A 17,461-nucleotide genomic window follows, 5' to 3' on the forward strand; every position below is an offset into this window, starting at 1 on the left:
GGGTGGCTGGGTATGTGTGTAAGTGGGTAGATGAGTAGATAGGTGGATGGGTGGGTAGGTGAGTGAGCGGGTAGATGAGTGGACAGATGTGTGGATGGATGAGTTGGTGGGTAGGTGGGTGAGTAGGTAGATGTAAATTAAGGTAGATGTACAAGACAGCCAAGACTTTCACATGAAATGCCACAATCCAGGCAGCCCACAGAGGGACTCGTTCATAAAATTTTCCACAAGAAATACACTAGCTCATGTTACTAGGAGGAAGACAGGTGACAGACTGGGAGGGAGGCAGAGAAGGAGGGTTTGTGGAAACAGGTCTGAGTTTAAACATTTCAAGACAAACAGTTCAGCACACAGAGTCGTCGGTGAGAACACACTCTGCTAGGATTCGAAGCAGAGGCCTGAGATGTTGACATGCACCTTCAGTCAACGAGAACTGGTGCCCTCTGGAAGCGGAGAACTACACTGGACACCACTGGACAGAACTCAAAGGTACTCAGTAACTTCATATGAGACATGGTAAACAGTCCTGAGTTCACAAAAGCCCAGGGGCTGAGCTACAAAACTTACCACAAACTTATCTTTGAGGAACTTGGCACTGCTCACTTTGAAGTTGATCATGGGCAGGATGGTCTTCAGTTCTCGGAGGCTGATGCTGCAAAAGAAGGAAAGCCAGCTCCTTCAACCTCTACAGTTTACAACAGTAGGGGCTTTGTTACCCTCATCACCCCCCCACCCACCTCAGTGTCCCTCCCTGAGAATCTCTGCCCAACAATTGTTGACCACATGGGAACTAGAGACTCTGCATTCAAGGCCCACGAACGAAGGTGGGTTTCCACCCTTCAAGAATGGCTAAGGAGATGTAGCACAAATAGGAGATTCACAGTGTGGGGTGTTGCCTGATGGGACAGGGCTGGTCTCCATGTTTGTGGGGGTGAAGAGAGATAGGTCACATAGGAGATTCACAGTGCAGGCAGAACAGAACATGGTGTCAAATGACCAGGTATCCCTCACCCATATGAAATACCACTGGGGTTTAAAGCAAGGCCAAGCTACTAGAGTTCAGTGAGAGTGAGGACAAGGGAAACCCACCTCACCTGAGCACCTACTGAATGCCAGGCTACCCTGATTGTCATCCAGGTAATATCACCTGGTCCCAGGCCACCTTCTACCCCATACAAAGTACACACATCAACCACCAAGCTTCAGAACAGGCTATGGGGGGTTGTGGGGTGCCCTGTGCCAGGTGACATGTAGGCAGAAGAGTGTGGATCTGAACCACATCCTAAACGTACAGTCGACGGACCGCAGCATAGAAATCTAGAGTGTGCTTCCCATGAGCCAGACACTGAATGATGGTAAGATTTCGTTCCAGCAGAAAAAGGAGAGTGCATGTCTACCCAAAGGGATAAAAGTACCACCAACAACATAACCCAAGTGACCTGTCAACAATGATGCTAATTCTATCTGAGTTGTCCAATATGGCAGCCGCTAGCCATGTGGGACCACTGAGCACTTGAGATGTAGCTGCTATGGTCAAGAAATTGAATCTTACATTGTGTTTAGTTCATTTCAGAAGGCTTGGTGATGAGTGGGGCAAGCATTTGGCTGTTAACCAAAAGGTTGGTGGTTCAAACACACTAGCCTGTTCTGCGGAAGAAAGAGGAGGCAGTCTGTTCGATAAAGACCTGTAGCCTCTCAAACCCTGTGGAGCAGTTCTACCTGCCCTGTAGGTTTGCTCAGAGGCAGAATCAAGTTAACAGAGTCTTGTTTCTTAAAAGTGTGGCCCCTGGACCATCATCGCACCTGGGAATTTGTTAGGTACCAAATTCTTGGCTCTCTTCCCAGACCCTGTGTTGGATCTGAAACCCTATAATAGGTGAGGCCCCTCATTCTGTGCTGTAACAAGCCCTCTGGGACACTGTGACGTTGGTGCAAATTTGAGAATTGCTCTCTAGAGAACATCAGAGTTCACAGCCCTGGTTTTGGAGTAGAAACACCTGGAATTTTTTTTTTAATACTCCAACACCCAAATCTGTGACCAGAAGTTCACAACCAGCATCTCAGGAATTAGGGCTCCAGCAACTGTGCTATTACGAGTCTCAGCTGATTCTACTGTGCCTCCAAAGTTACACAGGACACCTACATAAAAGGAGGCTTCAAAAATCCGTGTACAAATGGAATGAAAAGAAAACAGAATTCTTCCAGAAACTCTCTGAAGGCCCACGTAGTTGTATTCTTGCTGCAGGAGCAAATTGAGTTAACATGCCTGCTTCCCCATCTCCCATGAAGACTCCGTCCCTCTTCTCCACCAAGGCTGAAGGGAAAAGAGAACCTGCCTTATGCAAATTCGATGTTACAGGCTGAAGGGTCAAGGCCAGAAGGGGAAAGGGATTTATTTCCACCTGTAAACACAATGACCATCAGTCCATGGGGCCTGTTTTCCCCTCTGTGGGACTGGGCGCCCTGTGAGCCTCACAGGAAGAAAAACAAATCCAATGAACCTCAAAGGCGGCTCTGGGGCTGTCTCACAGGTTGGCTGATCACAAGACATATCCAATAGGTGCACTGGGCTTTGAACCTAATCTTCAGGTAAGAAGAAATAAACTCTATAAGGCCCAAAAAGGGCCTCCGGAAATCTGGCCAACAAGTACATTAAAATGCTCGTGCTTATAGAACAAATCTCAAAAATATAAAAAAGTCCAGGCTTACTGCTCAGAAAGAGACTGGAGGAAACTGAGACTGTGGCTCTTGGTCACAGGTCCAGAACTCATGGCTCAATTTTCAGCCAAGCAGTGGACAGTAAGTATATAAGGGGGACAAGAACACTAACAAGATATGCTCACCATGGACTGGTCAACCACTCAAGACTGAAAGGGCAGCACTTTCCTAAGGACATAATTCAGACGGGCTGGGAAACAAAGTGGACTAGAAACATGATCTCACAAGGAGGAAGCCGGACAACTGCCGTTACATGGAGGGGACTACAATCATTGAACCGAAACGAAGTATATGAATTTGTTGAACGTAAAACTCCCGATCTGTTCTAGAAGCTTTCACTCAATTCACAATAGACGGTTAGCAACAAATACGCTCTTTGAACCTCTCCGCTAATCTTGAGGAATAACTTCTCAATCACAAAAGCTTCTAAAGCTGTCCAATGTGCTGTCTAAGAACGAGAATGGAAGACTTATTCAGCAGACGTGAACAAACACAGAGAGACTACCGGATGGCGACCCCTGTCTTCAATAAGCTCATCACCACCAACAAGAGCAACAATGTGAACAAGACCTAAGACAATCAGCCCACTCATTCAACAGGGTACTGAGAATCATGGAACTGAGGGGCAAGAAATCTGAGTGATGCCGAAAAGGCATCTTGTGAAGAGTATCAGCTGTGTGGTTCACTTGGGACACAATTCAGCAAACAAACAAACAAACCCACAAATGTAAGGAAAAACTGGAAACAAACGAAAAGATTAGCAAAAGGCAACTTTTCAGGCCAGTTCTCCAACTTCCACTCACTGAACTATAATGTAGATCTACATCAACATACTTGTCTGAGTAGCTGCAATGAGACACACAAAAGTTCTTAAGTTTATGGAATGCCACAAAAATACTATTAAAGGCTTTGATCGAGAACATGATGGATCCTGATCCAGAGGAGGAGAAATCGTGGATCAGTGTTGAGCGTTCTTATGGAATCCAGACTTACTGGATCGAATAAGACTGATATATGACATAATCTAGACTTAGTGGATCGAGTGAGACAACTGCCCTGATATAATCGCTAAATCTTTAACCTAAACCCCTGAAGTCATCTTTTCAACTAAACAACAGTTTAGCTCAATTAGCAAAGGATCTTTGGCTTAAACATTGAACCCTTTGAAAGGATTACCTACGAGGTCAATCTGGCAACAGTAACCCTAAAGCACAGATGGGCAGACGACAGGGTAGCGGGTCTGTGTCATCGGTGGTGAAACTATACATGTAGCGAAGACGACACAGGTGATACCACAAACAAGGACCCCAGCAATGCCAATGTGCATGTCGACACTGTGGAATGCGTGTACGTTCTGTCGTGGGTATTTTCATGAATAATAAATGTTGATTTTTAAAAAAAGTTCTTTGTTGAAGGTTAGTTGAAAAGAGCCTCATCTTTTTGTGTGGGCTGGACCTGGTGGATTACTGCCACAAAGGAGTAAGGGAAGTGGGCCTAACCTGACCATCTTGAAACCTGGCAGACATCACTCTGGTGAGGGGGACAAAGTCAATGTCATGGGTAAGTCATGCTGAGAGTATGCCCTGCTGGCATGATGTTGGCCTCTGTGCTGTTCTTCACTATCACTGTAGTGAAGTCTACTCAAGTTCACTTGCAGCTGAATAGGCTCCAGACCATGAACCCCAAATGTGACACAGACAGCTGTGCTCCACAACGTTTTCAGTGGCTGATATTCTGGCAGGAGATCTTCTGAGGTGGCTCTGAGTGAGTCTCAAACCTCAATCTTTTCATTAGCAGCAGAGCACATAAACCGTTTGTGCTATCTAGGTACCCCTGTCTCACCACAACCCCAGTTTAATCATGAAAAGAAGATCGGACAAACACAATTTCAGGCAGTCTACAAAACACCTGAGAAACTCTCTTTAAAACCGACAAGGCTGCAGGATAAGAAATAAAACAAAAAAACAAGACTGAGGTAGCGGCACAGCCCACAGGAAGACACGACAACCAAACGCGATGTGGTCTCCCAAGTGGGATCGGGAACAGTAAAAGGGCATTGGTGGAAAAAGCTGGCGATATTCAATCTAAGTCTTCAGTAGTTAATAGTAACGTATCCACGTTGGCTTTGAAGTTCTCACCAAGGTACCACACGTTGTAAGATGCTAATACACTTGGGGAAATTAAATACAGGGGCATACAGAAACACTCTGCTGTCTTTGCAACTTTTCTGTGACTCAAGAATTATTCCAAAAAAATGTATTGTTGTTAAGTGCCATCGAGTGGGTTCCAGCGTAAGGTTTCTAAGGAGCGACCGGTGAGTTTCAACCACTGACCTCATGGTTCAAACCAATCTTGCGGTGGTCCTGTTCTTATCCTACAGCGCCACACCAGGACTCCAAACTACATACATAGAATTATTTAATCTATCTTTATTACCTTTTAATGGTGTGGCACTGTATGATAAGCACTTGACTGCTAACCACAACGTCAGTGATTCAAACCCACCAGCCACTCCTCAGAATCCCTATACAGGGTTGCTATGAGTCAGAACTAACTCCACAGCACTTAACAACAACAATCTACAGTTATACTTGAATAACCAAACCAATAAAATCTGAAGCTAATAATCCACCTACAAAACACTGCTAGTCACCTGAATGCACACAGATGGTTCCGTTCTTTTTTTCCAATTTTTAGTATTTCCAAATTTTTGACAGTGGACATGAGTTACTTTCATAATTAAAAATAAAGTTCATACATATTCACTTAAAAAAAAAAAACAAAAGGGGAACAGAAAACACGGTATAAAAATGAGCTATGAAAGGATGCTCAGTGTCAGTACAGGGCAGTGCAGACAGGATGGCTGAGTAAGAATTAAGACTCTAAGGCAATTGATCAAAATGGGGAAGGGAAGATTATTAGATTTCCCTATCTTTCCATGTTGTTGCTAAGTGCTGCCAAGTCAGTTCCGACTCATAGCAACTCTGTTTTTTTTTGTTTTTTTTTAAGCAAAACAACAATAAAGTAGTGATAGGTGTGCCTACCCAGACTGAAACCGTCCCTGACAAACTGGGCTGCTTTGAAGAAATTACTTAACTTCTCTGGGCTTCAGTCTCCTTGTGTGTGAGCAGTGCTGAGGGTATTCCAAAAACTGGATATGGAATGCTCAGTGTGCTTGCTGTAAAGTGCATTCGCCGTAAGTGTGAGCTGCTACCAGCTTTGCCTCTGGAGACTGTGAAGGTGCAGCAGGGTGCTGGGGCCAAAGACAACACCCGGGAGGCTGGCACGCCCCCTCAGAGACTGTCGTCGCCTGCTGCCTTGTGTCCTTCCTTCACTTCTGCTACTCCTTTGTTTCCCTTCAGGAAGTACGATTAAACGTAGGCGACAGGAAAGGGAGGGAAAGCTGGCAGAACAGAAGTCTGCTGCCCTGTCGTTGGCACCACGGTCCAATATTCTTTTGAGTTAACTCTCTCTGGGCCTCACAGAACCATGGGAAAGGTGGGCTTTTCCATGCTTTGACAGAGCCACAGGGCTCTGCCCATTGGGAGGAAGGCCAGGGAGAGGGTGTGGTATACACCAGCAAGGAAATGAGTCCAGAAACAGGGCTTTCTGTCTACTGAAGGTTTGGACAGCCGATTGAAAGGCGCAAGGATTTGTTCTTAGCAAGGGAGAGCATCTAACTGCTTGAGAACAGAAGAGAGAAAGCTGACTCTCGTACCAGCTTGCCAAGTCTGTACAACTGCCAAGCAGAGAGCACTGCCCAGGATGGCTCCGTCTGCCACCGCTATGCCAATCTCAACCATGAGTCACCCACAACCACAGAGAAGGAAAACATAAAGGGAGGCCCCACCGCTGGAGCTGAAAGGGCTCTGTGTGCACAAAACCGTCCAGCGCCACGACCTCATCTGATCCACATCGGTGGCTCCAGGGTGTAGGCCGGGGGTGGTGGTACCAGGAAGTGATGGAAAAGAGCAGTAGAGAGGGAAAGAATGATGAACAGAAAGCCAGGGAAGGAGCTACTGGCCGCTTAACCACATTACCACACTTGTAACCACTTCACGGTTTAATATTCCCAAGCATATGAATGGTGAGTGTATGTGGAAGACACCACTGAGGACGTCAGTCAGACACAAAGACACCTTCACGATAGAGAGACTTCCAGAAAACCAGGGCAGAGTTAGCTGAATTTATGATCCAGCTATATCTAACGGGGATGGATTTTCCAGTAAGCAAGGAGAGCATGGGCTGACTTGTGCTTACTCACGCACCTAGTCAACAATTTCACGTGGGTTTCACCGTGTCTAGGATGTGAAACTCTTCACTACAAATGAGTAAGTAAGCACAAGTAAGTTTACCCTGCTTACTGGGTAGTCTGTCCCTGTCAGAGATTGTAACTTTAAAAGAGGTTTTCATTCTATAGGAAGGGGCTGTGAGGTTGTTGGGAGACAGAGAGATGCCAGCTAGATCTAGCAGCTGAAGTTCTGATGAAGCGAACAAAAAAAAACATTAAATTGTTCATTACAGATTAGTAAGCACATGTTTATTAACCCATGCTTACTCTGCGTATTGGGTTATCTGACACTGTTTAACCCAGGCTGCTGTTAAGATGCAGCTGGTGTGTTTGAACAGCTGATCTTGGAGTTAACGGTTCAGTGTTCATCCAACAGCACCACACCAGGAGAGGACTTCAAAAAAGTCCATTTTTCCACGAACGTTTTAAAGCAAACTGTATCTTGAGCAAGAATGGAACAAAGAGGATTCTGCAAGTTCACTCTTGAATAAAGAAATGCAAATTTAAACGAAACGCGTTGTTACTTTTCACCCATCAGATTGACATTTTGGCCTCTAAAGATTATGAAAGGTGAAGCAGGGTATGAGGGCACTTCCCCTGTGGGCCTGCTCAGAACCAGCCTTCTGCTGCCTCAAGTTTTCCCTTAGCTTCTGTCATTCTTTGTTTCCCTCAGGAATCAGGATTTAAGGCTAGCAAAGCACGTGTCCGCCAAAATGTTAGACCACAAACCCTTCGTGCTTGGTCTTCCCCTGAACATTTCCTCGTGTCTTCACACAAGCTTATAAAAAGGTGAGCCCCAAAACGTCCCTTGCAGCATTACTCCTAACCTAACAATGACACAGGACTGGGAGCGACTCAACAGCCACTAATAAGGAAAGGATTACAAAAACGACATTGCTCATCCAAGAAAACCCACTCATCTGGTTAGAAAAGGTCTGGTAGGGAGCTCTCTGGGCAGAAAGGGAAGCCCCCGCAAGGTGTACTGTTTAGTGAAAAAGGCAAGTACACCCAATTCTGTGTCATCACCACGGCTCGTTATCTCGGCCTTGTTAATGTAACCATCCCTATGGCACGGGATTTGTTCCTACAACACAATGGGACCCAAGAGGCAGGGACTAACGTAGGCAGGACGCAGAAGGTACTGAAATATTCGGGATGGGTTGATGCACTGAAGGAGGCCCTAGTCCTGACCTCTGCAGCTGGACCCCACAAGTCAAAAGGCAGGAAGGGACAGGAAAGGAAGAGGAACAGAATCAGGAAATGCAGGCAGGAAGTAGGGAAGGTGCTGTTCCATTTGGGGATCGCAGTCAATTTCAAGAAACAAGAATGTGAATGAACTGTTGGGCAGAAAACCAATTTGTTCTGTACACTTTCACCCAAATCACAGTAAAAAGTTTAAAAAAAAAAAAAAAGCACGTTTGTCATCACCTAGCCCCAGTCAACTAGTATTGCAACTGCCTATTGTCAGTTACATCTCATCTCAAGAAGGCATTGCCAACATCACACAACACGCTCCAACTCTGTCAAAACGTTACTGCCAGTAGAATGACAGCTATGATAGACGAAACTCAAAGGGGCAGCCGTGTTTCCCAGGGTCTTAGAAGTTTTCCATCTATGACAGGGGGCGGTCTTGCACGCTTTTCGTTTCCGTGGCAAACACCTGAATTCTCCTTCTCTGACAGGGTTCTGCCTCGCACAGGTTCCGACTTTCACAGGTTTTACTGTAAATAAACCTCGGAGTCCAAAACAATGAAAAGAATACCGCAAGAAAGGCAATGTTATCTTACCTATTTCTTCTGGTTTGATCCACAGAATAAATCTGCTTCCTCAGCCAACTGGGAAGAGAGTTAAGAGACAAAGGAAGTTAGAAAACACTCTAAGTAAATCCTATGGGACAGGGACAAGGAAACCGGAATAGAATGGACGTTTAACAACGTTCTGAAAGGGCAACCTGAGAACCTATCTTTTTCTTGTGGTTGGTAGTAGCTGAGCTGAGAGTGCCTTGCAACTTGAAGAGGCCAGAATTCTCTAAGTGGGCGACGCTCTTTAAATTAACGATAGTTGGTAACGTCCCCAAAGAAAATCAGTGCAAGTTGGAGGGTTTCAGTTTAGTGGTGGGAAAAGTCATTCACCCACAAATACCACCTGGCTATCCGTGACACTGAAGGGACCGTTGTGAGAGCAGGCCTTGATCTCTAGACCTCTGCATCTGACTACCTGGTTGCACTGGCTTCTTCACTCAAGAAGTCTTTAAGAAAGAAGCCCTCCTGCCTCCCACTCACACCCCTGCCCATGGAGTCTTCTGTCTGAGCTTCAATGCATTGCTTCCTAGAGAAGGCAAGGCTTGGTCTCAGCACTCCGAGAGGCTCTTTGTTAAGAATGGAGAGTCCACAGCCACTGTATACAGAACACTCAGTGAGGTGCAATGATAAAGCACCTGGGTTTCTGGCTTTATCCCATGCTGGTTAGAGGGAGTGGAATAAATATGTGAATATAGCCATGAACAGCCCAGAGTCCGCAGTACCTCTCAATAATTGTGGGTGTCGAGGCGTTCATGACTTCCTGGTGTAAGATCTTCAAGCCAGAAAGCCACTTGACTGCATCCTCCTTAGAGTCAGCTGGAGAGAAGAGTGAGAACAGAAAGGCTGGGTTAACCCCAGGCAGAAGGCCATTTCAAGACCCCTGTGTCCTGGCAGTCCATGAGGGTATTTCAGAAGGCGATTTCTGCTGGCTCAGGAGGGCTCCTAGAGCAGCACTCTTTTCCCTGCCTGTGTGGTGCTTAATCATTGCTGTCAAGCTGACTGCAACTCACAGCAACTCCATGGGCCTCACAGGGTTTTCAATGGCTGATTTTCCAGGAAGGTTGCCAGGCCTTTCTTCTGATGCACCTGAGTGGAGTGCAACCTCCAACCTTTCATGTTAATTGTTCTCATCACCCAGGGACTCCTCATGGTGCTTAAGAACCTGCTTTGGGTTTGGGGTAAGACCACATGATCCTGACGTGTTCCTATGGCAGGGGTGACAAATGGGCTCATTTTCTGTGCCTGAGGGAATTATTTAGGACTGGTGCTGGTGATAATTATTATCATGGTCATTGTGGCTGTTGTTAGTGTTTTAGAAAGCAGCTAACACATGTGTGTGCATGTGCATGTATGTGACTGTCTATATGTCTATATGTGTGCATAGGTCTTGCATATATGTGTGTGCTTGTACATATATGTGCATATGCATAGGTGAGCGGCTCCACATTTATGCGTGTGCATATATGTCACATGTGTGTGGTTGTGTGTGTGTGTGTGTGTGTGCGTGTATGCACTTGAGTATAACTGCATATATGTATGGTTGTGCATCTATTGTCTATGTGCATATTTGCACAGTTGTGCATACACATTTACGTGTGCACATATATGTTCATGTTTGCATTGTGTTGTGATGTTTTCATGGTTGTGTGCATATGTATACATGTACGTATGTAATTGTGAATGTGCATCTGCACACATGCAATGGTGTGTTTGTGCACAATTTCACATGTGTGCCTGTATGTTTGCAAACGTGTGTGTGTGTGTATATATATATATGTGTATGGTTGTGTGCATGTGTGTCTGCATACCTGTGCTTATCTTTGTGTGTATGTATATGCACATGTTCATGCCTATGTTTTCATGTGGGTACAGGAGTCTGCATGTGTACATGCATGGGGGGCATGTGTACTCATGCCCACATATGTGAAACAAGATTCAGGATGGTTCCCCTGAGTCAGTGTCAAGTTTGCTATAAAGCTATGGTAGGAAAAAGGTGGATTCCATTACTCCTCTGACAGGAGGAAAACTCCTGACTAACTAAAACTACCTAATGGAAAACTAACTACCTACAAAACTACGTATGCACCAATGATGCAGCTTTCCCCAGGAGCCCGCAGACGCTTAACAGACACCTCTCAGCATTGTAATGAGTTATCTATCTTCCACCCCATTTTCCAGCAGAAGAAACCCAGCTTAGAGAGGCTACATGCCTCCCACAAAGGCACACAGCTAGAAAGTGGCAGGGCTGGATTCTAGGATATGAAGCCCCCAAGGCAGGCTCGTGGGATGGGAGCATCATGTTTGCAAGGCTCCAGAGTAGGAATAAACAAAAGTCACACGCACCCACCTGCTAAACTCAGTGTGCTGAGGACAAACTGGGTGCCATAGAAGATGGTGAAGCAGCAGCATTCCTTCTGGCGGACTGTTTTGGCACGCTCAAAGTCCTTGGAGTTCTTCCCTGGACGGATCTCCTTAATTTCCATGATATCCACTGAAAGGAAAATGCAGGGGGCCAGTTAGAAGTCAGTCTTCACTGCACCTGAAGATGTGGCCATTCACCTATGCCCCAGACATGGCCCAGCTCCTTCATGTCTCTGCATCTAGCTCATCAGACCCCAGGAATGGGAGCAGACAGAAGGTCACAGAGCTGGCCCCAAGTGTCTACCACCACCCACAAGTGACCAAAGTATGAAGTGTCTGGGGTATCCTCCACCCTCTTCCAGAGATTGACATATTCTAAAGTAGGTTAAGTGCTGGGCTGCTACCCAGAGGTCACTGGTTTGAACCCACCTGAGGCTCCATGGGAGAGGCAGTCTGCTCCCATACAAACTGACAGCCTCGGAAACCCTATGAGACAGTTCTACTCCGTCCGACAAGATCACTAGAAGTTGAAATTGACCTTACAGCAGCGGGTGGTTACGTGGAAACTGAATAAGTGGCCTCAGTGATGCCCGAGAGTGAATCAAACTGTAGTCTGTCAGATCTACAGGCAGAAAGGAGACTCCAGAGACCACCAGCTTTGGGTAATGTGAACGCTCCCAGTGTCTTATGAAAGCTTGATCGTAATGACCTCCTCCCTCACATCCCAAAACCTACAAGTGCTCACTGGTTCAGTTCAAGTGGAGGAGAAGGGGAGAGGCACAGAATAACCACTAAAAAGATGACGTGGCAGGACCCAGGGGAGGGATGGTCACGAGATGTGGGAGAGATGGAAGAGTGTGGAAGACGATTTCACTGGTGGCTCCAATGGACCACACCTCTAGGTGTCCATGCCTCAAGTGGCCAGCTGCCCTGGAGTCCAGACTGTTTCTTGAACCTGATTTAATTGATAGAATGTTCTGGTCTAGTCTAACCCCTAGGGTTAGACAGTGCACAGAGGAGACAGAATGAACGTAAAGTTCTCTGCTTGTCTGTATTGTGGATCTAGCTATCTTGAGTACAGTTCTGAGCTAAGATTCACAAAGCAATGTGAAGACATTTGAAGCAGTATTTGTGGTGGTGTGGTGCTGTGGGTTAATGCGCTGGACTGCAAAGTTGGTTTGAAGTGCAAGTTCGGAGGTTCAAGCTCACCACCTGCTCTTCAGAAACCCTATACAGGGTTGCTAAGGGTTGAAGACTCGATGGCACATTAACAACAACAATCTATACACAGGATAGAATTGTATAGAACTAGAAACTATGTTATAAAACAGATCCAAACAATGAAAGCCAATTAGGTCTTTGGCTTACTAAACTGAAGCTCACCGGTGGCAGCACTCTTATTCTGATCACTACTCCATGGTTACGTAAGATCTGGTCCCTGGGGGGAGCGGGGGGGTGGGGAGACATAGACATTCCATCCTTCTTTTGCAATATCCAGTGCACTTCCTTATCAACCGAAAGGTTGGTGGTTCTTTCTACCCTACCCAGTGGGACTGAAGATGAAAGGCATGGCGATCTGCTTATATAAAGACTGTTGCTGTTCTTGTTGGTAGGTGCTGTCTGGTCAGTTCTGACTCACAGTGATGCCATACACAACAGCATGAAACACAGCCCAGGTCTGCATCATCCTCACAGCCGTTGCTAGGCTTAAGCCCATTGGTGCAGCCATAAAACACTCTGGGCAGTCCTACTTTGTCATATACGGAGTGATGTCACAGCGAATTGGAAATCAACTCAACAACGATGGTTTTTTTGTTTTGTTTTGATTTGATTTTGTTTGTTTGAAGTTGTCAGGGACTTCATTCATCTTGGATCAACTATCAACACTCACGGAAGCAGCAGTCAAGAAATGAAACAACGTATTGCATTAGGAAAATCTGCTGCACAAGACCTTTTTTAAGTGTTGAAGAGCAAAGATGTCAGCTTGAGGACTAAGGCACGCCTTACCCAAGCCATGGTATTTTCAGTAACCTCATATGCATGCAAAAGCTAGACAGTGAATAAGGAAGACAATAGAAGAATTGATGCCTTTGAGTTATGGTGTTGGAGGAGAATATTTAAAGTGCCATGGACTGCCAAAAGAACCAATAGATCTGTTTTGGAAGAAGTACAGCCAGAGGGCTCCTTGGAGGCCAAGATGACCAAACTTTGTCTCTCATACTTTGGACATGTTGTCGGGAGGGACCAGTTGCTGGAGAAGGATATCATGTTTGGTAAGGTGGAGGGCCAGAGAAAAAGAGGAAGACCCCCAACGAGCTGGATTGGCCAAGTGGCAGCATCGATGGACTCAAGCTTGGCCAACAGTAGTGAGGTTGGCCCAGGATCGGGCAGTGTTTCGTTCTGTTGTGCATAAGGTCGCTATGGGTCGGTACCGACTTGATGGCACCTAACAACAACAACAAATGTATTCTTGGAGTCCGGGTGTGGTTCTATGGGTTAATGCACTGGACTGCAAAGTTGGTTTGAACTGCAAGGTCGACAGTTCAAGCTCACCAGCAGCTCTTCAGAAACCCTGTTCAGGGTTGCCATGGGTCCGAACCAACTTGCTGGCATTTAACAACAACAACAACAACAACAAATACATTCTTGGCAATTATGAGTGACCCTACAATTGGTGTGGAGTAGGGGGCGGGAGGGGAGCAGCAGAGTTCTTTGTGCCTACTTTCCCCGTAAAGATTGAAATCCTTGGAAACCCTGCACAGGGTCGCTATGAGTCGGAACCGACTCCATGGCACAAAACAACAGCAACAACTCTCCCCTTACCTCCTCTCTGTGCCTTGACTGCAAATCAAACCGAAACTCCCAAGGAGAGAGAATGAAAAGCCACGAAGGGCAGTTCTTGTCTCCGAGCTACGCTTCACAAAGTTCCAGCACAGCTCCAGCAGTGACCCCAAAATATCCATGGCACCAAGAGGTACTCCCCAAAATGAGCTGCCCACCCACTCGACCGTCAGTGACTTTAACAAACATTCTTTGCTCTGTCTATCCAGTCTAACAAGGAGTATCTGACAATTCTCTTGTCTAGCAAAGTATCTTGAAAAGTGAATCTTTGAATGGGCCTATGTGGCCTTCGTGAGTATTTCCCTTGCAGCAAAAGTCTAATAAAAACTTGACATATGACATCAAGAAAAGCCTCCAGAGAGTGGAACATTTCCCCGCAGGCAAGCACCAAGTCTGATCAAATCTGCTTTCTCCCTTGCTCTAGAACCTGCTAACTCCATTCCTAACACCAACTCCATCATCTAGCAACTTCAATAGCTGCCTCCTGACCCAACACTTGCCCCCAGAAACAGGCTGTGAAACGAAAGTATTCTTCCGCCATACCATGGCTTCAAGCCTCTCAATGCTGGTGGGACTACAAACCAAGGTCCTGGGTGCTCTGGTCTACCAACCCACTAGACTCAGCCACAAAACCTCACTCCCCAGGTCATCGTCTGCCTGGTCCTCATCCAGCCCCTAAGTGGGTCACTCTCACCCACCACAGGATGTGAGCACACACTGTGAACTTAGCCAGAGATGCTCTCAGTCGGGTCAGCTCAGTCACCATCGAACTCTCAGGAGGCCGTCTAGTCCCTGCTGTTACACCGACCAAGCCCCTCATCGACAAGCACCCAACAGAGACAAGTGTCGTGGAATGAATCTGGGACTTCGTGCCCTCTTCCCTATAGACCAGGGGTGGGAAATGTCTGGCCTGTGGACCACATAAGGCCCACAAATCATTTCGCTTGACCCTGCCAAGGCAACCACAGTTCCAGCCATCACATTTGCTGTTGTTAAGTGCCATCAAGTTGGTTTGTACTACAAGGTCAGTGGTTCAAACTCATCAGGCACTCCTCGAAAACCCTATACAGGTTTGCTATGTGTCAAAACCGACTCGATGGTAATAATAACATGAATCTGGTGGAGCTTGGTAAGCATAGCAGTCATCACACTGCTGTTGTTGTTAAGTGCCGTTGAGTTGGTTCCGACCCACAGCGACCCTGAACAGGGTTTCCAAGGCTAGAAGTCTTTACAGGAGCAGAAAGACTCATCTTTCTCCTGTGGAACAGCTGGTAGTTTCGAACTGCTGGCTGTAAGGTTAGCAGCCCGATTCGTAACCACTATGCTACCAGAGCTCCTTAGTCATCACATTAGGAGTGAGTTAATTAAACACCTGACCAAATACAGCAGGCTAATTTTAAATGGATAATTTCGTATGGCCTGAGGATGATGTTATCAATTTTGGCAGGAAAAAATTTCCCACCCCTGCCCTAGATTGTGGGCACAGGAATCATGCTCTTTCTGACCACTTTGTCCCCACAGCTAGCAGAGTGGACAATAACTAGTTGTTGAAAGAAGACAGAGACGGAGGCATACACAGGGACAGAACTGGAGACAAAACAGAGCAAGGGACAGAGAGGAAGACAGGCAGAGACACTCAGCTGCGAACAGACACACATGGAGACCCTCAAGCAGCGTAACAGGCACAAGCAGACACAACCAAGACTCCTAGACAAGGACGTAAAGAAATGCAAACACACACACACACACACACACACACACACTGGCTTCTGCCACCATCAGATCTCATTTAAATGACTTCTTCTCAACAGTCTTGCACAGGTGTCTCTCTCCACTGACCCATCCCACTCTTTTCAGATCTGCACCCTGGAAAGCTTTTGGCTAGCACCTGGTGTGGCGTTGAGGGTTAATGCATCAGCAGACTGCAAAGCTGTTTGAACTGTAAGGCTGGCGGTTCAAGCTCCCCAGCGTCTCCTTGGAAACCCTATACAGGGGCGTTATGGGTTGGAACCAACTCAACGGCACTTAACAACCACCACCACTGATCATTCCTAGTCATCTGGTATCAGCTCTCGCCCACAAAACTAGGGGAACAGGGCTCCTGTCTGTCTTGCTCACAGTGGAGCCTCAGCATCTCCTATCTCAGAGCTCAGAGCGAAGAATCAAATATCCCTGGAATAAGGAACTAGATCTCTTAGGTATCTTGGTTTAGATTACCCCCAGAAAGAGACCCTGAGACCAGAATAGGAACGTAAAGGGTTTCTCTGGGGGAAGGTCCCAGGAAATGCCGATGGGGGATGGGGCAGTGAGACAGGGAGAGAAAGAAACCAATTAAGGGTGGGACACTATAGGATCAGCACTGAATTTCCAACCACAAGGTCACCAGTTCAAACCCACCAGCTGCTCCTCACAAATGCTAAAAGTCAGAATTGACTCAGCAGAACTTAATAAGAACATCAAGCCCCAAGCTCAACTGGGTCATAATGCTGTTGGGAGCACATAACACTCTTGAGGGGACTCTTGGAGGCAGTGTAGACCATGTCCCACAGTTATCATGGACATGGGTGACGGAGCTGGGGTCTCTATCCACTTTAAGGTCTTCCCTCTTCAGCCCTCAGGTAGCGGCTCGCACACATTCACATAATGGTGAAGCGATCAGGATGTGTTAGGGACAACTCTGCCACCTCAGGACATTGGTCCTGCCTGTCATATCTGTGCCTCAAAGGGGGTCAAGGATCAGAGAGCTACAGAGGTGAGGTCTAGTTCAGGAGGAACACAATGGGGTCAGACAAAGCCTGGTCACTGGGGAGAGGGTCTGCTCATGTAGCTGGGACTGTGTATTACTGCCCGTGTATATTCTATACCCCAAAGGGATGTTGGGTCCGAGGCGGTTCCGGAAGTGCAGCGTTCAGTCTTGTCTCTCTCTAACACAACAGTTTTTCTGAGCCAGAGTTCACATACCATATAGTTCTCCCCTTTAAAGGACACAATTCAGTGGCTTGGGGCATGCTCACCAATATGCGCAACCATCACCATGGTTAATTTTAGAACATTTTTACCACCTCAAAGAGAAACAAATGCAAGAAAGCAGGAAGGGGCAGGAAAAAAGGACAAACAGATCTGGGAAAACCCAGAGATGAAGTTGGAAGGGTACTTGTTATGCTGAGGGAATTTCAACTAATACTGAAACAAAATGTGTAAGAATTGCAGAATGGCCAGCTATTTTGTTCTGTCAACTTTCATTCAAGTCACAATAAATCATTTTAAAAAGACACAGAAGAGGAACAAACAAGATGGCGGATCGGTGGACGTATAACAGAGAGCTCCGCCAACAACAACACAGAATACCTGAACAAGCAGGCTCAGGGGATGGTCCCAGAACTCTGAACCACATATAAAGGAATACTTAGAAGGTTGGAAGGCTCACAGCTGGGGGAATTTGGGGCAG

At 46.5% G+C, this 17,461-nt stretch overlaps 1 protein-coding gene across 1 annotated transcript in view; it reads right to left on the reverse strand.

Annotated features, from left to right (window-relative positions):
• Nucleotides 1–17,461, reverse strand: part of PLCG2 (phospholipase C, gamma 2 (phosphatidylinositol-specific)) — a 152,891-nt gene that overhangs the window by 73,390 nt on the left and 62,040 nt on the right. Inside the window, exons 2-5 of the mRNA XM_006860138.1 lie at nt 11,159–11,302; nt 9,534–9,627; nt 8,797–8,844; nt 568–652 (exon numbers count right to left, since the gene is read on the reverse strand). Of these exons, the coding sequence (XP_006860200.1) occupies nt 568–652; nt 8,797–8,844; nt 9,534–9,627; nt 11,159–11,302 (371 nt within the window). The remainder of the gene's footprint in view (nt 1–567; nt 653–8,796; nt 8,845–9,533; nt 9,628–11,158; nt 11,303–17,461) is intronic.

The sequence above is a fragment of the Chrysochloris asiatica genome, unplaced genomic scaffold (genome assembly GCF_000296735.1).
Source record: "Chrysochloris asiatica unplaced genomic scaffold, ChrAsi1.0 scaffold00037, whole genome shotgun sequence".
NCBI lineage: Eukaryota > Metazoa > Chordata > Mammalia > Afrosoricida > Chrysochloridae > Chrysochloris > Chrysochloris asiatica.